Source organism: Spermophilus citellus, assembly GCF_964194105.1.
Source record: "Spermophilus citellus genome assembly, chromosome: 1".
NCBI classification, from domain to species: domain Eukaryota; kingdom Metazoa; phylum Chordata; class Mammalia; order Rodentia; family Sciuridae; genus Spermophilus; species Spermophilus citellus.
The window spans coordinates 224,502,692-224,527,077 of record NC_138182.1 but is presented as its reverse complement, the minus strand read 5'-3'; the positions used below and the strand labels follow the sequence as shown (position 1 = coordinate 224,527,077).

General features: G+C 34.9%; 1 protein-coding gene across 3 annotated transcripts in view; it reads right to left on the bottom strand.

Moving 5' to 3' along the window:
- AP3B1 (adaptor related protein complex 3 subunit beta 1) overlaps nucleotides 1-24,386 on the bottom strand; it is a 263,662-nt gene that overhangs the window by 55,720 nt on the left and 183,556 nt on the right. For all 3 annotated transcript variants that reach the window (XM_081280210.1, XM_081280208.1, XM_081280209.1), the window contains exon 22: nucleotides 17,089-17,195. In XM_081280210.1, coding sequence (XP_081136336.1) covers nucleotides 17,089-17,195 — 107 coding nt within the window. The remainder of the gene's footprint in view (nucleotides 1-17,088; nucleotides 17,196-24,386) is intronic.

The window sequence follows — 24,386 nt, the reverse complement described above, 5'->3', positions numbered from 1 at the left end:
TGTTGTTTAGCCAAATTAAAAGTGCACTGAGGAAATATAAAGAATGAATTATTAAGATACTTTTAGTCAAATAATTTAAAGCACTAACTTATTCTCCATTTATGGTGTTAAATATTACATGTTAAGCAATAAAAGCAATATGTAAAGGAACACAACCTTTTCCAGATATGTGCTTGATGGGAGTAATTCTCTCAATGATGTGAATAAACATTCTAAAAACAGAGCCCTTTAAACTGACAATAGTGGGGATAGGTTTCTATAAAAATGAAGCTGGAAAACTGGAAAGATTAATTTTACTCATTCAAACACATTTGATGAGCAACTATTATGTCTTAAGCACTTGGAATAAAAAGGCCAATAAAAGGCCCTATCCTATCTTCTAGAGACTCAGACTCTAAGATCTATATTTCTAATAAAAAGATAAGGCAATCCTTCTTCTATGTGATGTTTACTGATGTCATCTGAAGTCTCTCCACTTAATTTCTCATAGTCCTCTAGACATTTAAGAGTTGGAAGGGACCTTGGAAGCAGTCAATTCCAGTTCCCAAATTTTAAAGATGATACTCTGAACTTAATTCAAGAACTGAGGCACTAATTTAAATATATAAGACTTTATGCCAGATCATACTCTATGAAGCGTGAGTGTTCAATCTTCAATGAAAATATGTGATAAATGAATTTCTGAAATTATTCACTTAATAAACTTATTATGAAAAATTTCAAATGTATATAAAACAGAAAGATTAATGTAAAAAAGAAAGAGGAACTAATCACTAAGTTTCAAAGTGATCAAGCTTTAGGGGGTGGGGTGTAGCTTAGTGGTAGAGTGTGGACTTAACCAGCATGAGGCCCTGGGTGCAACACACAGCACCCAATCAATCAATCTCCCCTCCCGCTTCTAACACAGACACACACCACACACACACACACACACACACACACACACACGCAACAGTGGAAGTATCAAAATTTGGCCAATCTGTTTTATCCAATCGTTTATTCCACTTATGAATTATCTAACAGCAAATTCTAGCTATGATATAATTTCATCAATAAATACTTTGGTTTTTAATCCCTAACAGATAAAAGACTTTGTAAGAAAACTTAAAATATTATTATCCATACTTAAAGACAAAATTACATACAAAAAGATTTCCCTACTTTGATCTAAGATACAGTGTTTGCATTTCCTTGACTGTTTTATACATCTTCCCAGAACTGGTTTGCTTGAAAAAAGATTCAAAGAGATGCTTACGTGGCATTTGGCAAGTTTCTCCTTTCATCTAAAACATGCAGTGTAAAGTGAAGTTGCTGGAATTTCATTTCTTTTGGGAAGGATATATTTTTTGAATCAAAGTGAAGAACAGATATTAATTTAAATATAGGGGATATATTATAAATTCAGTAATGTTGAAAGTTGCAAATTTAAGAGACATAACCCCGATTGATAAGCTTATCAAAGTTGTGTGTAATTACATTCCTAAATGGTTTAAATAACAGTGTGTCTGGTATGTTCTAAGGTAAGTAGTTTTTACTTTCTTTTGATTATACTGTCATATACTGTACTTATCCATTTTTACTTCATACTCTAAATCTTTACAGTCTCTCATAATAAATTAATGTCTTATGTTTGTATGGAATGAATCCATTTTCTCCTCCTTGGAAGAGAAACAAACTTTTTAAAGTATTATAATAATATTTTCCATGTTTAGTTCAGGGTTCTCATGTTAAGAGATTCAATACTATAATATGTGATTGGCCAGTGCATAATAACCTAAGATATCTTAAAGCTTAAAAAAATGTATAATTCATCACAAATATCACAATTCAACAGAAGTAAAAAAACTTGAAACATAGCAGCTGACAGTCCCAAAAAGTTTAGTCAGCTTTAGATATGGAAAATAAGATTACTAAAAAGGATAAACATTTTAAAAACAAACTATATTTATTTAAAAAACTCATTTCCTATTGTATTACATTTAATTATAATAAACAAAAGTCCAAAATCATAATCTTAGAAATAAATGGGTAGAACTTTTTCAGTAAATTGTCTCAACTTTGAAAATAATGAACCCACACTTAAGCAAAAGGAACCATAATAGAGAAGGAAGAGAAAAATAAAAGACCTAAGCTTTTCTTTACCATCAAGTCTTTAATTCTTTAATTTCTTTTAGATTTGTATATATACTTCCTTTGTTATTTGTTGGTGGCTTGAATTTTTGTCACAATTAATTACTACTATAATTAGCATCTGATATAGATTTCTCATCATGGAGAATTGTACTGAAATACTGACAAAGCATTACCAGTATTATCCACTAGTTAAGTATAAGCTGGCATATATTTAAACAAATTCAAAAATACTTTGCAATAAAAAAAATCTGCCAGTAAAAATTAATAACAGTCTTTTTTTTTTAAATGGCTCTTTTTAATCACCTGGAAAAGTTACAGTTGAAAATGATCTTATAACTATGAAACCTTCAAAGAAGTGCAGAAACAAAAAGATCAAGAAGCAGGATGGCATACCTTATCGTTTAATTTAAAAATTAAAGTAATTCATGCCCAGAAGAGAATTGAATGGAAGAACAAGATGGGACGTGGCTAGGCAATGGAAGCACAAAATACTGTCAAATTTTAATTAAAAAATGTTTTCAATTTAAGCAGACCCAGGCCAGTGATTTTTCATTATTTTTACCACAGTTCTGTGACTACTGACATTTTCATCAGAACAAATAAAGGATTTTCCCCAAATTTAAAATGACAAAATTATTTTTAATTTTGGCTTATAATTCCTTCCTCCTATAAACCCCAAAGAATTTGATCTTATCTGGACTTACTTCTTAGCCTGGGGCTGGGATACACTTTAACTTTTCAAAGTATAAAAAATATTTTATGAGATAGTTCTACTATATAAGAAAACAATCTTTATCATAGACATAATATCATCTTTATAAATGAGACCACTATTCATGAAACACTATGACTTAGTAAATGCTCTTATTCAACTAAGATATCCTTCAAAGCAATCTGTCCTTGCAGAGTAACTTGAAAAAAAACACAGTACAACACTAACTAGTAGCAACTGGAAGGGTGGAGGATGAGAATCTACTTAAGATAAAAGTCCATTCAAGAGAAAATGAAATCCTAAGTATAAAGCAACTTTAATCATATCAACCAATATTATAACACACATTATTATCCAAACACTGCTTCAGCAGACTTCAGATGTACTGAATCCAAGAGAATTAATGTAAAAACCTAATGTTGGAAGCTGTATTTGTTTTGTGTATAAAAAAATGCATTTTCTTTGCCTCAATCTGTCTCCCCAGATTCAAGTGCATTACATACAAGTTTCCTCCTGTCCTTCAGCCTGTAAGATCCTTGGAGAGATTTGGGGGGGTGGGGGGCGGGGACATCAGTTACATGGCTTCTTGGTCACCCTGTCAAACTTAATATCCTCTTTTTCTGGTCACAGGAAACTCCATGTTGACTACTGGTATCAACATGTACAGATGCTGGTTTGATTTTGTTGTCACTGTTTTCACCCTGGCATCATGTGAGGATGAAGTGACAAACCACAAAGCCAATTCAAGGAAAGCAGATGGTGAAGAGCTGACTAAAAATTATCTTTCTATATCTTCATTGAGAGGAAAAGTATTTCAGATATCCACATTTTAAACTGTGTTCACTATTGAATGTCTTGTTAGATTTTAAGCTATGGTGGTACAGAAGAAAAAAAGCGTCGATTGTTGAGTTCAGCTAATAAGGTTTAGGTTCATAATCAGGGAAAAAAAATGATAAGTTGTATCTAAAGAAATTTTCAAATGAGCAAGATTTTACAAAAGCAAAAGCACTCAGTACTTTATAATTACATGCCTTTAAGGCAGTTTTTCTTTAAAAAACACTCAACCATCAACTCAATGAAGGCAGGAACCTTCACATCTTATTTACCACTATATCTCTGGCTTCATATTCTGAAGAAATTGGGGCTTTGTCTCAGCTCTTGAGAGTCTGCCTTAGAATTACCGCAATAATAGAAGTGATTTTTATTATTCATGGAAGGCCCACAGTATCTCCACACAATAATTTACGCCACTGAGGTACCTCATAGTGAGCCCCTAGATAAGAGACAAATCAGGACTGGGGGCTGACCACACCAGAAAGATTAACTGTAAGATTAGAGAGTTGGGGTTTTGGGTCACTTATTAATCCACCTGATCTCTTGGAAGAGGGGAGGGCTGGAGATTCAGTCCAACCATGTGGCAATAATTCAATCATACCTAGGTAATGAAGTCTCAATAAAAACTCTGGACCCTGAAGCTGGGGAAGCTTCCTTGATTGGCCATACTCTCACATTTCAGTGCCAATAGGGCAATCCAGAAGTGCTCCATTTGGAACTCTCCCAGAATCTGCCCTATCTGTTGCATCTTTTGGCTAATTCTAGTTTTTAACCTTTGATTGTAATAAAGTTTTATGCAAAATATAGCCCCTCCCTGAGTTTGGTGAGTTGTTCTAACACATGATTAAATCAGAGGGTAGTTTTGGGGAAACACTTCAACCTGCAGTTGGCATCAGAAACCTTAGGTCAATGTAGTGGTGTGGAGGACTGTGCCCTTTAGCTTAAGTTTGGCTAACTCAGTAGCATATTTTAACATATTAGCCTCCACCCCCAGCTATCCCAGCTCTGTTTCTCCATTCATGGACTGTTCTTAGAATTGCTGTTCCCAATATACTATACCTTTGTATTCTATCATGGTCAATTATCTTAATGAGCCTTCCTGTATCCTCCTAAATTAAACTTCACATAGGGATGGTGATCCATGCAGATCAGATTTGTCATTTTTACAGCCGCACAGTCATGGCTTCCTCACTAAATGAGTTAGAGGTATGCTGTCCCCTGCAAACCACCAGGAAGCCAGGTGGGTCTTGATAGTTGGAGTTCCTCCAGCATCTTTTACCATTCTCTGTTTACTCGGAACACATTATGCACATTGCTACTTTTCTATAGGTGCCAGGACATGAAAAAATTAGAAAGCAACAAGTTAAGAAATCATTACTAAACTTTTTCTAAGAGCTTATCGCCAACATACTTCTCTGGCATCAGAAATGGTTATTCCAATCTACACATGCTATACTTTAGCCACACCAAACTAGTGTTTCTATAATATTCCAAGTTCTTTCGCATCCTAGGTCTCTGCACCCACTACTTCCTCTGCCCAGAATGTCATTCCTTTTACTCTAGCCATTCAGACAAACTCTTTCTTATTCAAGACTCAGCTCCCTGGTCCTATATGTAAATTCTTTTCTAAAAGACCTTCATTGCCAAGTTAGTGAGTTTGTGCTCTAGTAGTATAGCACTTACAGCACTAATGACTTGTCTGTTTCCCTCAATGAATGGAGTTTTCTCGTACTCTTATCTGTTCTACCCTTTCATTCTATATTTCACTCCTTTTCCTTTGTTCCTTTGTTCATTCTCTTGTTTCACAGAATTCCATCTTCATTTGTCTTCTCACCCCACAAAGTGTCCCTTTCTAGGCACTTCTGTTTCCCTACCTTTTATTTTTTTTGACACTGGGAATTGAACCCAGCAGTGCTTAACCACTGAGCCATATCCTCAGCCCCTTTTATTTTTATATTGTGACAGGTTCTCACTAATTTGCTTAGGGCCTTGCTAAATTGTTGAGGGTAGCCTTGAATTTGTGATCCTCCTGCCTTAGCCTCCTGAGATGCTGGGGTTGCAGGCATGTGCTACTGTGCCCACCCTGTTTCCCTACCTTAAATGATTATCTATATCCTGATAGCTCTGAGCAGTGTGTGCGCATACATAATGCATGAGCATACATATTTAAAAGTAGCTGATCTGGCTTTTCTCCGAAATACAGAAATTAAGGTCTTACTGTAAATACCCAGCTTGATGTTCCACAAGTACCTCAGAGTCAACATGTCCCAAACTAAATTCCAGTGTTATTGTCCTCTCCTATTTTCTTCTGTATTTTCTACCTTTGTTACTTAAATACTATTATCCAGATAATCATTCAAATGAAAACCCCAGTTATCTATCTAAACAATCAAAAACCCCTTCTGTTATTCTCTTCCTGTACAATTAATCTTCCTAATAAATTACCAATAGATTTGACTACTACCAGTGACCTCTAAAAAGAATCTTCACAATTCCTTTCAAAGTCTTCATAACTTGGTTTCTAACCTTTTAACCATTTTCATCTGTAGCCACTTTCATCTTTCCAAGACATACATTTTCTACACTACCTATTTGTAGCTACATAATTTATCAAAAACATGATACACATTGTATCTTTTGTCCTTAATCTGACCATGCCCTGTGTCCGAAATCTTGTCTCCTCTTCTTCTTGCTGGTGGAATGAGTCATTCTTCAAGACCCATCACAAATATCACTGCCAAGGCTGGAGTTGTGGCTCAGTGGTAGAGCACTTGCCTAGAACATGTGAGGCACTGGGTTCAATCCTCAGCACACATAAACAAACAAATAAATAAAATAAAGTATTGTGTCCATCTACAGTTAAAAAATAAATAAATAAATAAAAATATGTCTGACCATGTCCTTACAGCGCCTCTTTCAGAATTACATGTTCCTTTCTCCTTTCTTATAAAGATTTATGGCCTGTTTCATTCACTAAACTGTGAGCCTCTTTAGGAAGGGACTGTGTCTTATTAATCTGTTATCTGTAGTCTTAGCATAGTAACTTGGTGATAATGTGTTCAGTAAAAATGTCTTGTAAGTAAATGATATTAGGTTGTAATAAAGAATCTTAGTATGCATTTGCCTTAGAATGCAAATACATAGTCTATTTTCTATGAACAATATGAAAATTATATATACATGAAAGTTCTTAGGCACCAGAAACTTTTATACTAATGAGAATGCTGCAAAATAAGACCTAAGAAATATAGCCAGTATCCCACAATCTAAAGTCAGACCATCTGTGATTAGGTTTATGAAAGGTATATCTTGCTTTAAGCTTATTTTAGAATATGGTTGATTCTTCTTGTTGAACTTTTTAAAAAACAATTACTATCCACAATCAATTACATGGCTAATATAAACAAAAATATTTTTCTTGGCAATGCATCTAAAGATTTAAACTAATTTTATTTCACTATAATTTTGTTATATAATTCTTTGAGAGTTTTAAGGTATTTTTCTTGTTATTTAAAACCTGAAATGGGACTTGTTAAACTCTCATTGATATGACCTCTAACTTGGAATTTACAAAAGTTAAGCATGGAATGAGGTATGTAAGGTCACCTATGAAAAAAAGACTTGTCAGGCTAATCAAGAGTAAGAAAGAGTTCAGGCAACACACAGGTGCATTTTAATAGCTGAATTATTTTAAGGGGTATACCACATAGTTAGGAAATGGAAAAAACTATAAAAACAAAACCTTAAAGTAAAAAATGATACGTTTTTGATTTAGTGTGAAACGCAAACCAAATGAATTAATGTGTACAGGACAGAATAGAATTCAATGTCATTGAGGACATCTGTAATATTTCATATTTAGTGAAGTTTATATTTATTATTATTCCAATTTATGATAACTGAAATGTAAAATAATTCAGACAAAGAGATAAAGAATAGATTAAAAAGCAAAAGAAAAACAGTGACAACACCATGAATAAAATTTAACAAATGACACTCTCAAGCATATCTCCCAGATTTCATTCCTCTTTCCTCTTGGTGTGATAAGTAACCAGCATTTACACTTGATGTTCATCAGTTGCAAGTATGTTTTAAGACATTTCAATTAATCTCCTAATAAACTAATAAGGATCTGATCACTACCAATGACCTTTTAAAATGCATCCATTAACTATATAACTATTTTACATATTTTTATATTTTCTATGAATGGCTTCATATTACACTATCCTATAAGTTAACTTTTTAAATATTATTTTGGAGGTTTACCTATGTGGAGGATGTATTTGTAGTTAGTTCATTTTAACAACTGACACAGTATTTCATTGTATATGTCTGCTACAATTTGTGTATCTAAACTAGGAAAAACAGCTTGTTTACAATTTTGTGCTCTTAATATGTGCCAGTGAACATTCCTGTTTTCACATGTATCAATACAGATTGCTGGGTTAAAGGGATGGAAATTTCCAATTCACTGAACATTTCTAAATTACTCTTTAAATCATGGTTTTACCAATATGCATTCCCACTAGCTATGCCTACATGTTTTGCCAACATAGTTAAGACTTTTTAAATTTTAAAGCAGCTTACTTTAACCTTTTAAAATATTAAAAACAAGCTTCCTATAATATATATTTAAAAATATCATATACACACTATTCAAGAATTGAAATAAACTTTCATATTTTATATTTGATTTAAGTTACTTTATTCAGTAATATTAAGAAAACACAATAGGTGGAAAAACTTTTGATTGCTTGGTTGGTCATCAGATGGAATGAACTACTATGGGTCTAAAACAACTAAGCAGTAATTTTAGTAAATGCACTGCCTCTCTAGTGAAATAACAGCAGAATAAGTTTTCAGCTGGTGTATAGGAGAGCTTGATCATTTCAAGATACAAATGGATTACTATAAGATCAGGATTTAGGAAAAACTACAAGTGCTCGTTCAGGTGACCCTTGAGCTACAGTTGCTAGACTTGGGAGCATTATCCAAGAATCAATTCCCTGATCTTAAGGAAGAGAAGACAAAGAACAAGAGAGATGGCTTGACCCACTGATACTTGGTTCAGTTCATGAGGTGCTAACATTTTCCTCAAAATAGAAATGACACAGGGAAGAAATGTTTGAACACAAGCTCCACAAATTCCTGCAGAGCCCATTTTTCTTAGCATTGCTTCATTACTTTGTGGGAAGTATTATGGATTTCTATAACACGAGTCCTGGTGGTATTAAGCAGAATTAAGAAAAATGTTACTAAGGAAAGACACTTAGTATTTACTGCTCCTTTAATATTTTCTTAAGAATATAACTTGTGTAATTTTTTTCCCTTAACTTAGTACAACACGGAATGCTCTCAATAAATTTAGTTTTCTTTTCTCTTTTAAGTTCTGAGAACAAGAAAATATGCAGCCAATCCAAAACATTTTAAAGCAAACTGATATCTACTTTTAGTATGGAATATCTGAGATGGAAAAATGTTACAAACCCACAACAAACTTTCAGGATTGGCATACAGTGACTTTTGCCTGACTTAGATATGCACACTATGAGAATGGTCAACTTTGCTGAGCAGACTCACCAATTATAATTTTCTCTACAAAGGCTTCTGATTGTGCAGATCTCTGTACTTCTCAGGGACCTTAACTTTTTGTTTCACTGAACCACTTTTTCTTTTCTTTTTTCCTCCTCCTTTTTTTTTTGGGGGGGGGTTGTTGTTCTTGTTTTTTTTTTTTGTTTGTTTGTTTTGTTTTGTTTTACTCAGATAGGGCCTCACTAGGTTGCCAGCTGGCTTTGAACTCTTGGATTTGAGCTAACCTACTGCCTTAGCCTCCCAAGTAGCTGGATACAGGGGCAAGTCACTGCACCTGGCTCTCTTTGGAGTCACTTTTCCAAAATGTCCTTGCATAGTTCTATTACTCAACTTGGGGGCTAGAGGAAGGAGAAAAAGTAGAACAGATGATGTCAAACCTATATAAGTAATAAAAAAATATACACACACATATGATGTCAAAGCTATATAAATACATACATATATTTCATTTTTTAAAATTAGTTATACTTGACAGCAGAATGCATTTTGTTTCATTGCACACAAATGGAAAACAACTTTTCACTTCTCTGGTTGTACACAATGCGGATTCGTACCATTTGTGCAATCATACATGTACCTAAGGTAATGATGTCCATTCTCATGCGCCCTCCTCTCCCCCCCTACCCCTTTGCCCAATCCAAAGTTCCTCCATTCTTTCTATGCTCCCTCCCCACATTATAGATCAGCATCCAGTTATCAGAGAGAACATTCAGTCTTTGGGTTTTTGGGATTGGCTTACTTCACTTAGCCTGATATTCTCCAACTCCATCCATTTACCTGCAAATGCCATGATTTTCTTCGTTTTTAATGCTGAGTAATATTCTATTGTGTGTTTGTACATATATATATATACACACACACATATATATATATATATCTATATAGATATATATATATATCACCACATTTTCTTTACCCATTCATCTACTGAAGGGCACCTAGGTTGGTTCCACAGTTTAGCTTTGTGAATTGTGCTGCTATAAAAATTGATGTGGCTGTGTCCCTGTAGTATGCTGTTTCTAAGTCCTTTAGGTCTAGACCGAGGAGTGGGATAGCTAGGTCAAATGGTGGTTGCATTCCCAGTTTTCCAAGGAATCTCCATACTGCTTTCCATACTGGCTGCATCAATTTGCAGTCCTACCAGAAATGTAGGAGTGTGCCTTTTCCCCACATCCTCGCCAACATTTACTGTTGTTTGTGTTCTTGACAGCTGCCATTCTGACTGGAGTAAGATGCAATCTTAAGAGTAGTTTTGATTTGCATTTCTCTAATTGCTAGAGATGTTGAACATTTTTTCATAAGTTTGTTGATTGATTGTATATCTTCTTCTGAGAAGTGTCTGTTCAGTTCCTAGGCCCATTTATTGATTGGGTAATTTGTATTTTTGGTGTTAAGGTTTTTGAGTGCATTATATATCCTAGAGATTAGTGCTCTATCTGTTTCGTGTGGTAAAGATTTGCTCCCATTCTGTAGGCTCTCTACTCATCTCACTGATTGTTTCTTTGGCTGAGAAAAAGTTTTTTAGTTTATTGATTCTTGGTTTTAATTCTTGCGCTATAGGAGTCTTATTAAGAAACTTGGGGCCTAATCCAACATGATGAAGATTTGGGCCTACCTTTTCTTCTAATAGATTAATTAATTCCTGGTTTAATTCCTAGGTCCTTGATCCACTCTGAGTTAAGTTTTATGTATGGTGAGAGATAGGGGTTTAATTTTATTTTGTTGCATATGGATTTCCAGTTTTCACAGCACCATTTGTTGAAGAGACTGTCTTTTCTCTAATCTATGTGGTTGGCACTTGTGTGTAATATAAGATAGCTGCAATTATATGGGTTGGTCTCTGTGTCCTCTGTTCTGTACCATTGGTCTACCAGTCTGTTTTGGTGCCAATACCATGCTGTTTTTGTTACTGTTGCTCTGTAGTATAGTTTAAGGTCTGGTAGTGATGCCACCTGCTTCACTCTTCTTGCTAAGGATTGCTTTAGCTACTCTGGGTCTCTTATTTTTCCAGATGAATTTCATGACTACTTTTGCTAGTTCTATGAGGAATGTCTTTGGGTTTTTGATTGGAATGGCATTAAATCTATATAATGCTTTTGGTAGTATGGTCATTTTGACAATATTAATTCTGCATATCCAAGAACAAGGGAGATCTTTCCATCTTCTAAGGTCTTCTTTAACTTTTTTTTGGTTGTTGTTTTGTTTTGTTGTTGTTCTTGTTGCTTTGCCAGGCGTGATGGCACACACCTGTAAGTTTCTAGGGAGATTGAGGAGGCTGAAGCCGAATTGCAAGTTCTAGTCCAGACTCGGCAAATTAGTGAAACTTAGAGAAACCTTGCCTCAAGTTTAAAAAATTAGAAGGATTGGGGGTATAGCTTAGTGGTAAAGCACCCCTGGGTTCAATCCCCAGTAGCAAAAAAAAAAAAAAAAAAAAAAAAAAAAAAGGTATTACTTTTTGTTGGAAGCTTTATATGAATTATGGGTTTGTTTGTGCCAAAGTAAATCAAGGAATCTGCTTTTCTGGGAACCCCTGGGTGAAATTCCCCAGTTTGAGAAAATTCAGATCATGCTAGTGCCCTTCCTCAGCTCACAGCCTATGCTAGGATGGGTGTAACCTGCCAAATACCAAACAATGTGTTTACTGTAAGATCCTGCAGCACTGAAACCTTATCCCTGCCTTTGATCTACTTTCCCTTAAATAAAGAATTGGGGTCTTTTTCAGTTGTTCAGTTTTAGTTCCTATCAGGGCTGGAAGACCCATCAGGTGCCCTGCTTCTTAAATCTAATCTCTGGCTTTGTCTTTATTTCTTACTGATCATTTCACACTTTTTATCTTCCCAGGTGGCTCACCCCTCCTAGCAGGAACCTGCTCTGTCAGGTTGCTGGCTACCCTGTCATAGATAGATGTATTACATCTAAATCAAAGAAAATCTGGAAAATGCTGAAAAATATAAATCACCATGATCTCATTATCCAAAAAATTCTGCTAACACTATGAAAGATTTTTTCCTACTCCCATTTCCTTGTAATGAAAACAAAAACCATACCACACATAGTTTTACAAAACTGAGACCTACATATATAACATTTCTGTAACCCATTTTCTGTTCACACTCTAACATGTTTTCTCATCTCATTAAAGTACCACACTTATTATTTTATTTTATTTTTTGGTACTGGGGATGGAACTCAGGGATATTCTACCATGAAGTTACATCCCCACATCTTTTAAATTTTTATTTTGAGATAGGATCTCACTAAGTTGCCAAGGCTTGCCTTGAAATTGGGATTCCCTCTCCAGAGCCTCTCAAGTTGCTGGGATTACAGGCATGTACCACCATGTTAATCCAATGACTTTTTAAATAAACTGAATATACCCCCATACCAGCACCCAGATCAAAAGGCAGCACGTGAGCAGCATCTTGGAAGTTCCTCTGAGTTCCCTCACAAGCACTTATTTTCCTAAGAGTCATCATATTCTGATTGGTAATATCACAGATTAATTTTTCCTGTTTTGATATGTTGCAACAACTCTATTGTTTTAAAAAAATTAATTCTTATTATGAAATATTTAAACACAGAAAGTACAAAAAGGAAATCAACAAGTGACCCCCAAATTGTACCACCTAGAATAACCGTTAACCATTGTGAATATGACATCACCACAAACATGGATAGACAGAAAGACAGAGGAACAGACATATTACCCCATCAGATGGGATCACAGCTGTATTTTCATTGAAGAAAGTAAAATAAATCTTTCCAAAACTTCAGATAAAAGCTCTTTTAAGAGTTCTAAGTCATATAAAAATAAAATCTGTTTCAATTTTGCATGTTATTTATTGATTTCTTACTATTAAATAAAATGAGATGGCTAACATGTAGACCATTATCTTTTCTTATCATCACAATTTTTTCATTTTTAAACTATTATTTATACATTTTTATAACTATAATTTCAAAGATACCAATTCTATTTTTGAATCATCCCTTAACTGGTTTCAGCAATGATCAGTGTCTTCATTCCCTTTTTTCTGTAAGTAGGACTTATAGTTATTTTAATGTCTAAGCATAACTATGTGCAGCCTTAACAGAAGGAAAATGACACAATTTTCTTGAGTCATATTTTTTTCCCTTATGAAGCTATAACAAAATAAAAACAAAAATAATAACCAAATAATTTGTGCTTAACAGGTATCAGGCACTGTTACTAACATTTCACATGTTAACTCATCTTAAATATTAACAACAACCATATGAAGCAGATAGCATTACTATATTTATTTTACACATGAAAACAAACTGAGATACAGAAACATAAAGTCTATTGCCCAAATCCCTAATTTTGTAAAGGGCAGAGCTCAGATTGAATGCAGGAAGTTTGGCTAAAGAGCCTATTCCTTAGCGGCTACATTATATTGCTTGGAATGCCTGTAGCTGGATAAAAAATGGGCTAGGAAGAGTAAAGAATGCTAATAGTGTTAAGTGGTAAAGGCCTGGGATGGCAGATATTCTAAAGTAAATAGAGCAAATCATTTAATGCACATTGTACAATGTCCTTCATGAGATTGTGGTGATAGAAAAAGATAATGGTCTATATGTTACCCATCTCATGTTATTTCATAGTAAGAAATCAATAAATAACATGCAAAATCAAAACAGATTTTATGCATATTGTTGATTAATTATCAACTATGAAAAAATAAAACTGGTAACACTGAAATGTCTACTGGACAATTATCAGGTAAAAACTTGTTTAAAATTATTTGATCCTAGGACGTTTAACAAAAAAGTACAAAGCAATTTTTGGCAAGGTATTAATATGCTCATTTTTCCAGGAATACAAATACTTTGGTCCAGAAAATGTGTTCGATGTTTGGAAGTCAATGTCATAGCACATTCCATAGTATTTGAGGTGCCATTGCAATATACCTTTATAGGTCTCCATTTATAGTTCCCACATTCATGAGCTCTACATATGAGTGTCAGTATCATTCAACTGCTTCATTACATATCTTTTGTGGTCACGACCAAGCATTTCTAGAACAAGGTAAATATTACTTGATTATAAGTTACTTTTATTTCTCTTTTCCAAACAACTAAGGCTACATGTTGACTTTAAAGTTATGGATGTATCCTGTTATCTATGACTTTCCTTCCAAGATATAAAAAAGTTCCTGTATTTTTGAGGATCCTTAACATTGTATGCGAGTAATAATTTTTGAGGATTTTTCCTTGTTTCCCTCTCAAGTCTTTGGTCCACTTCTTTCCAAATTCATACACATAATGAGAAAACTTAGAATTTGGTTGATTTGTCTTCTTATCTCAGTATTGTTCTGAGGGCTGGAGGTGAGGGTAGGGGGCCATGCCACTGTGCACCAAGATATTCAATTTATTTCTATGTCTTACTTCTCAAAGTTCTACCTTTTTGTCTAAAATCTATTCATTTCTTTATTTGGCTGTTGCTGGGGAATTTCTGGTTTCTGTTCTTTCTCTTGGGTGTTGACTGCTTGATCATTTGTTAGTCCTTGGGTGTGAATGCTGGGCCACTGTATTACTCCACTGAATTACTTGGCAGTCCTGTTTCACCCAACTTCAGATGGAGGGCTTTTTTTCTTTTCAAGAGATCATCCCAATAAATGTTTTCTTAGTATAAAAGGGTGAGGCTTCCAATTGCTTCATGATGAATGAACATTGACTACAAGCTTTTGTGATCTCAACTGCATTTTTTTGACAGTTAATGAAGTGTAAGAGTCTTACTAGAGTCCATCATCACATATTACTCCTAACAATATTAGTTAATATTATTGAGTGACAATAATGTGCCAGTCCTTTACATGTTATTATCTCATTAATCTCACAATAATCCTGCAAGGTAGAGATTATCCTTATAGGAACTGAGCTGCAGAAATGCTACGGACTAATTTGCCCAACGCTAAACAGCTAGTGAGGAACAAAGCAGGGACTGGTACCCTGGACATCTGATATCTGCACACAAGTTATTCATCTTGGTACCTGCCTAACCAAGTTTTTAGGGGTCTCTTGAACTGAATTCTTAGATTAAGGAACTGTTTCACTATAGATTTTTTGATTACACTTTTCTCTTTAGAGTATATCACAAATGCTCAATAAATACTTATTACTTGAAAAAAATATAAGACTTAACTGTTTATTTTCAATGCTTCCCCATTTCTTTTAATGTGCCTTTTCCTTGTAGAAATAAGAGGAGTGAACTAAAATTCCAAATATTATTCTTACTCATTTCTGAGTGGCTGTGAGAAAGTATCATTCAACACTTAAAAAAAACATTTTAGCTTAATAATTTTCATCTGTACTTCCTAAGTGAGCTGACCAAGGGTGAACAAAAAGGCAAGTAGCTCTTTTCAGAACTTCCCTTCATGGCCCTGGGGTACTACATTTGCTTTAAAGGAAAAATTTTCTGTAAAATAGATAAGACTTAGGTACTCTTCTTCTCTACATTTGGTAGACGCAGCTGTATGCTCCCTGGCAAACTGAGATCACCAGTTAATAATCTGTCAGCCCTGAGAACTACTTGAAGCACCTGATCATTGATGGACCCTGTGTCCATCAAACCTTGCCAACTACTATTTAGTTTGTAGATTTCTGATAACAAATTAGCAGGTCAAGCATGTCAACAGATTATACATCCTAGGCAACATTCTTGATTTAAAGTGAGTGGTTAATGGATATACATGCTAATGCAAAAAAAAGTGATTGCACTTTCAGATACTATGATGGGTTGATGGTTCTGACATTATTTTGTGATAAGCAGGCCTCTTGTCTCACATCAGGTCATAATCTATAAATAACATTAAAGAAATGTTTAAAAAGACACCAGTGGATGTAATAAACACAAAGAGAAATACAATGTTGGGCTTTTAGAATGAAAACAATTATGAACTTTTAGTAGCAATATGGTAAATGAGCTATGTGGAAGAAACAGAATGACTATGGGAATGTAAGTAAGTTACTATAGAGAACAATTCTTTTTCTTTCTTTTCTTGGTGTTAGGAATTGAACTAAGGGCAATGAACTCTACCATTTAACTAAATATACAGCCCCTGGACAACTATTCTTTTAGGTAGGATTTAAGTACAGTTAAGTGTTGCATGATGACTTTTCAGTCAATGACAGACTATGTATGATGTCAGTACTATAACACGGTATTGCCTAGAGACATCACAGCTGTCTTAGTTGTGTAAGTATACTCTATCATGTCCCACCATGAAAACACCTAAAAATACACTTCTTAGAACATATCCATATTGTTCAGTGACATATGACTATATGTAAACTAACTCAATGTTTCACAAAGTCCCTATATGATACAGATAAATAGTATTACCAGAAAAAAATGTACACTTAATAATTACATGTGAATATCAAGCAGAAGCAAATTAAGAAAATAATGTTTTAGGCAGAATCAATTTAAAAACCACTTACAACATGAAAAGGTCTTAATCTGATTTGGACTTGTTAAATGAGGAACTATTCTAGATTAAGAATATGCGGGCTGGGGATGACACTCAGGCAGCAGCGCACTCGCCTGGCATGGGTGCAGCCCGGGTTCGATCCTCAGCACCACATACCAACAAAGATGTTGTGTCCGCCGAGAACTAAGAAATAAATTTTAAAAATTCTCTCTCTCTCTCACTCTCTCCTCTCTCACTCTCTCAAAAAAAAAAAAAGTATTTCATAAAAAAAATATGCTTAAATTATTTGCATTTCAATTAAAAAAGATGCAATGGCATCCTATGAAAACTGAGCTAATACATATTTTCAAAATAACTTACACTGATGACTGATGAAGAAGTTGACAAGTTTAAACCTTCAAGATCAGCTATCAAGCTTGGAGAAAGAGCTGGTGTGGGAAGTACAACTGGAGTGGATATTGGGTTAACTGTAAGAAAAGGCCCATATTAGCAAATGTGCATGAAAATTTAATTCAAATTATTAAAAGCAACATTTTTATTTTGTTAGTAAATCTAATTAAATTACTTTGATTAATAAATGTATGACAATTCTATTTAACATCTTGATTTAGTCAAGTTATTATCAAGTCATGGTAGTTATTGGTCTTAGCTTTCAAAACATAATGGCAAATCCTATAATAAAATAAGGATATAAATATCTTGAGTAATAGTTTTTGAAAATTTTTATCACATAACATTATCACTAACATTTATAACCCAGTAATTTCACTAAAATAAAAAGGTGAAAAAACATTTTCCACACTAATGTAAAGAATAACAATAGCTTTCAAGACAGTTCTCTAGTGGAGTCAAAAGTCTTAAAAGGATGTTTAAATCATTTCTCTATTTTATTCTCCACTCTAATTAATTAGGAGCCCAGGCTACCTAATTCCCTGTTAATTATACTTTGTCAGCAAAGCTATGTGCTTGATTGAAATGTTTTACTTATTCTAAAACTGATATGAACTTGAAAATCTTCTAAAAAATCTTCTAAAAAATGAAAATCTGATCATGTCACTCCCCTGCTTAGGATTCTTCAAAGACTCTTAAATTGCCAATAAAAGTCTTGCCTTAACTAAGAGCACAACGTCCTTGATGGTCTAGCTCAGCCCTACCCAACATAACTTTCTATAATAATGGAAATATTCTATATGTGTGCTAATATGTTGGCCACCAGCCACACATATGTAATGTGCTTGATAAATGTGGATAGGATGACTATGGAAATGCATTTTTAAATTCTAATTAAGTTATATAGGTATATGTGGCTACTGGCCGCCATGCTGGACAGACAGCTCAGATCTAGCTTATCATCAACTTCATTAGCTCTTCTAGTTCTATGTAACACAAGTTCTCAAGATCTTGCTTCATGTGTCAGAGGCTTTTGTGTGTTACTAAATTTGCCTAGAAGGATTTCCCCGTCTCATTCATTTCACAACATCTAACTGATAACACTTAGAGGGAAGGACCTCCCTTACCGAAAATATCTTTGCGTTCTCTGTCTCACAGGTTTTCTTGTCAAATTTCTATAACCGTACTTCTCATGTAATGCAAATTTGTATCTTTACATATTTTACTTTCTACTAAGTCTGTGTGGACAGAGGCTGACATTATTTTTTAGTGCTTAATACTTTCTCAAGAGTTCATTGAATGAAATAAATTAAAATGTGGAAAAAGTTTTGGCTTCCAGCAAATTGTCATTCCAAGGTAACACTGTAAAGGGAGTAACATACTTAATTTGACATCGCTTTTCAAAGCATCTTTTTCTCATTTTAGTCTCATAATATCCTATAAATTAGGTCAAGAAATATTAATTCATGGAGTTAACAACAAATATTTCTTCAGCAAAACAGCAAGGGAGAGACAAAGAACATAAAAATATGGTTCCTGTCTTCAAACAACTTCCAATCTAAGAGAAAAATAAACAAATGCTTTAACACAAAGTAATAGTGCTGGGGCTGGGGCTGGGGCTGGGGCTGGGGCTGAGTGGTAGAGCACTTGCCTAGTATGTGTGAGGCACTGGGTTCTATCCTCAGCACCACATAAAAAATAAATAAATAAAGATATTGTGTCCATCTACAACTAAAAAAAAAAAGTAACAATAAAGTCCATAAATGATACTACCAAAAGAGAAAACTTTCAAAGGAAACAACAAAATTTAAACATACACAATAGAAAATGTGTATGCAGAATGGAAACTGGGTGAAAGAGGGACTAGAGCCTTGGTCTCCCCTGAACTCACTCAGTACAGCTGAGGCACTGCTACAGATCCCAGACCTCCTCAGTGTCAGACCGACACTGAAAACCACTGTAGAGTTAGCAGGTGCCATGGAGAGTGGGACTAGGGGAGGACTACTGGGGATAGGTGTACGTGGATGCTTCACGAACAGGAGGAAATGAAGCCCAGTTTTCATGTAAATGTGAGATCTGCACAAGAGGAAGGGAGATCCAGTTAACCAACGGATGAAGGAATGCTGTAAACAAAGGCTGAGGTGGGAATCTGGAAAAAGAAGGGAGTTGAATTTATGTAAAAGACCAAGGGAAACTGTTAAAAATCTACCAAAGAGACTAATGGTATGAGAAATATGGTATTGCAGGATGAATTATTCAGATGCTAGTATAAGAAACAGACTGAAGACAGAGCAGTGGAGTTGGCAGTAAGGAAGAATTTATAATAATTTAGGGATGAGGTGAAAAGAACTGAAGAAAAGCAATGGCAGTGAGAAGGCTTCTAAAGGACATGTATATTAAAGACACTGGAAAATGAGGCACAGGAAAATTAAGACTTGCCAACGTCATAAAGTAAGTGAATGGCAGAATTACCAGAGTTAGAACTGGCCCTTCTAACTTGGATTAAAATGTTGTCTTTCTATTCAACATGTGACTTTTCTGGTGGGTTGTAAATATCTTTGTTCATGTGTTGGTCCGTCTATACATCCATTCACACATCCAAAATATTAAGTGCCCAGGAGAGATTTAAAAAATGAGTAAGAGCCACATGCTTCTCATTTCAGTGACTTGGGAGGCTAAGGTAGGATCACTAGTTCCAGGACAGTCTGGGCAACTTAATGAGAACTTGTCTCAAAATAAAAAATAAAAAGGTCTGTGGACATAACTCAGTGTTGAAGTGTCCCTAAGTTCCCAGTACCACCCACCAACAAACAAACAAAAAAGGAAATTGAATAAGCAATAGCCTCTCATTTCAATTATGGCTTGGCTAAGATGCATGAAGAGATGAGGAGAGATTTAGATATGAAGACAATCTTTCAGATGAGAGGCTAATTTTCTGTTTTGTTTTTTTTTAAAAAACTATTTTTCTTTGCTAAACATTTTCAATACAATAATTATATAATTATTCTTCTAATCAAAGTTTTGTTACAAAAATGAAGAATAACTAAGACTCTTAGTATATAATGCTAATATGTAATCATTTAACCTGTTCAACGTAATTGCTGTTGTTGCTGCAATATTTGGATCACTGTTGTCATCATCACCAACCCTTATGAAATGTTTATCATGTGTCAGGCACAGACTTAAGTGCTTTCACCTGTACCAACTTTTTTAATCCTTTAAAGATTAAGACACGCTAAAAAGTATTAGTATTACTCCAATTTTATAGATGCAACAACTAAAGCACACAGAGGTTAAGTCAATTGCTACCAAGAGAACTAGAATTCAAACTCAAAGATAGCTGAGCTCCACTGTCCTCTTGGCCATCCCACTCTACTGTTTGACTACAACCCATTAAAAATGTGACATCACAGATCATAAGGCTTATCTGAAGCACTGTTATTGTTGGCTGATATTTTTAAGACCTCAGCGTTAGCTGTACTTATAATGTAGTGACACAGGTTTACATTTCCTACAGAATACCAGAATAATCCAGTCAGTTGTTAGAGTTGCTAATTTACATCTTACAAACAATGATTACTTCTGGTAGTAGCTCTTTCCCTCCTCCATGCCTTTACTCTGCCTAGTGTATGCTCCCCTCACACTATCCTCTTGCCTCCAACTGTCCAGCTAATGCTTGTTTACGCTCAGCTCAGGAGTTACATCTGCTAGGTGGATTAGGTACAGTCACACCTAACAGCATTCTGTGCAAGATCCTCTTTCACTCTATAATGTGGCAGTCCAATTTAACAGTTTGTCCCATTACTCTTTGGTTAGGGTCAAAGTTGTAAATATTTAGAATCTCCAACATGTAGCAGATTACCTATATCATGGCAAGTATTCAATAAATATTTCCTGAATGAAGAAATGGAAAATTCAGCATTTGCTGTTTTCCTGATATTCAGTATATACTCAGCCAACAACCTATGTATAGATAAAATGTAAGAAATGTATCTGCCTTGCTTTCAAGAGTAATCTAACTCTCACAAATTGAGAACTCAAGCCACTGAAGATTGGTTTTTAATGTCTGATCAACAAACTGCTTGCCATGGATGGTGAACCATAGTGGTGGTTGAACCAATCAACAGCTTCTGTGGAATTCAGGAGCCTTCTGCTTATCTAGCTCTGAGCTCAGATCATATTTCTCCCATAGGCCTCTGTTGCTTTTTAATTGGTGGCTGCCTCCCTCTTTGCTTCTCAGTACACTTTGCATCTCTACTTTATCTTTTATATAATAGGGATACATATGTAAGAATATATGTGGATGTACTTGTTTAGGTATCTGTGTCCCAGTCTACATTTTAGATTCTGGAAAAGAATGATAATTCTATCTATTTATTAGAGCACCTAGCAAAGTATCTTATACATAGCAGACAATCTATCCATAAACATTCACTGAACTGACTTGTTAACAAGAGTTTCAAGTGTCATTTCTAACAAACACAGAAAAATGAAAGATATTTAGAGAAATTACTAAATATCTGTCTATTAAAAACAAAGGGAAATATGTCCTATTTGTAAAAATGTAGGTTAGAATGAAATTTCCTTTAAAATAATACAAAAATCTTACCTTTAAATTCTTATAAAACTTAAATTTTAAGAAAACCTTTGTCTCTTCAAAAACATACATCTTTTAAAAATGAATCAAACTATAACAATTATATATTTTATAAGTCTCCATTCTTAACATGCCTATATGTATCTTTTAACTTAGAATTAACTCTGTTGTTTATAAATTACCCAGTCTATGGTATTTTGTTACAACTGTCTGAATGGACTAAGACAGTATATAAGAATAGGTGACTTTTGAGCTGGGATTTTGAAAGACAAGAATCAGCCTGCCATCAAAAGATTTGGGGGAAGAGTTCTCAGCAGAGGACAGCAGTACTAATGCCCTTGACACAAAGGAACATGGTATGTTTAAGCAAGCAAAGAAGCAGAATGGTATAAAATGTGGATGAGAGGCAAGGAGGAGTCAAATCACCTATGGTCTTAGAAACCTAGGAAACGAGTATGGACTTTAATCTAAATACAGAATTAAGCCATCACATGAAAGAATTTAAAACAAGGAAGGAATAAGACCTCATTTTGTAGTTCACTGGTAGGATAAATTTCCATAAAAACTCAAAAAGCTAAACACCAAAAAAAAAAAAAACCAAAAAAACAAACAAACAAAAAAAAACAATCAATAAATGGGCCAAGGACCTGAACAGACAATTCTCAGAAGAGGATATACATTCAAATCAACAAACATATGAAAAAATGTTCATCATCTCTAGCAATTAGAGAAATGCAAATCAAAACTACTCTAAGATTTCATCTCACTCCAGTCTGAATGGCATCTATTATGAGCACAAACAACAATAAGTGTTGGCGAGGATGTCGGGGGGCGGGGGGAAGGTACACTCATGCATTGCTGGTGGGACTGCAAATTGGTACAGTCAATATGAAAAGCAGTATGGAGATTTCTTGGAAAACTAGGAATGGAACCACCATTTGATGGAGCTATCCCTCTCCTTGGTCTATACCCAAAGGACTTAAAGGGACACATCCACATCAATGTTTCTAGCAGAATAATTCACAATAGCTAAACTGTGGAACCAACCTAGATGCCCTTCAGTAGATGAATGGATAGAAAAAAATGCGGTACATATACATAATGGAATATTACTCAGCAATAAAAGAGAATAAAATCATGGCATTTGCAGGTAAACAGATGAAGTTGGAGAAGATAATGCTAAGTGAAGTTAGCCAATCCCAAAAAAACAAATGCCGAATGTTTTCCTTGATAAAAGGTGATTGACTCACAGTTGGGTGGGAAGGGAGAACAGGGGAGGAACAGACAAACTCTAGATGGGGGGGGGAAGGGAGGCGTCAGGGGGTTAGCAATGATGGTGGAATGCAATGGACATCATTATCCAAAATGCATGTATAAAGACAAGAATTGGTGAGGTATGAAAAATTGCGCTCTATATGTGTAATATGAATTGTAATGCATTCCACTGTCATTTATTTTTAAAAATCAATTAAAAAAAAAAGAACTACTAGGTCAGCTGGGCATGGTGCCACATGCCTATAATCCCAGTGACTCAGAAGGCTGAGGCAGGAGGATCGTGAGTTCAAAGCCAGCCTCAGCAAAAGCAAGGTGCTAAGCAACTCAGTGAGACTCTGTCTCTAAATAAAATACAAAATAGGGCTGGGGATGTGGCTCAGTGGTCGAGTACCCCTGAGTTCAATCCCAAGTACCCTCCCTCCAAAAAAAGAACTACAGGTCAAAGGGTACATATGATTAAAGTTTGAAAGATATTGCTAAAATGACCCCCAAATTCTAACCCTATCTGTATTCCTAAAAAGAGCATATATATGCTGTTTCTCCAAACCTTCATAATACTGGTTGAGACCAAACTTTGAAATCTTTGATAAAGTGTATGAAATTTGGTTCCAATTTCATTTTTAATATCTCTACACTATGTATCTCTTTTTGTTATACATTTTAATTTATATACAATAAGAACTGGCTGTGAGTATTAGAGATAGGTTATCTAAACAATATAAATGGGACATTGTATACTCTGGATATTAGGGCTCTATCTGAAGTGTGAGGAGTAAAAATTTGTTCCCAGGATGTAGGCTCCCTATTTACCTCTCTTATTGTTTCTCTTGCTGAGAAAAAACTTATAAGTTTAATTAAGTCCCATTTGTTGATTCTTGTTATTAACTCTTGTGCTATGGGTGTCCTATTAAGGAATTTGGAGCCCGACCCCACAATATGTAGAACTCAAAAAATTAGACAATAAGATAACAAATAACCCAATCAACAAATGGGCCAAGGACCTGAACAGACACTTCTCAGAAGAGGATATACAATCAATCAACTAGTACATGAAAAAATGCTCACCATCGCTAGCAGTCAGAGAAATGCAAATCAAAACCACCCTAAGATACCATCTCACTCCAGTAAGATTGGCAGCCACTATGAAGTCAAACAACAACAAGTGCTGGCGAGGATGTGGAGAAAAGGGTACACTTGTACATTGCTGGTGGGACTGCAAATTGGTGCGGCCAATTTGGAAAGCAGTTTGGAGATTCCTGGGAAAGCTGGGAATGGAACCACCATTTGACCCAGCTATTGCCCTTCTCGGACTATTCCCTGAAGACCTTAAAAGAGCATGCTACAGGGATACTGCCACATCGATGTTCATAGCAGCACAATTCACAATAGCTAGACT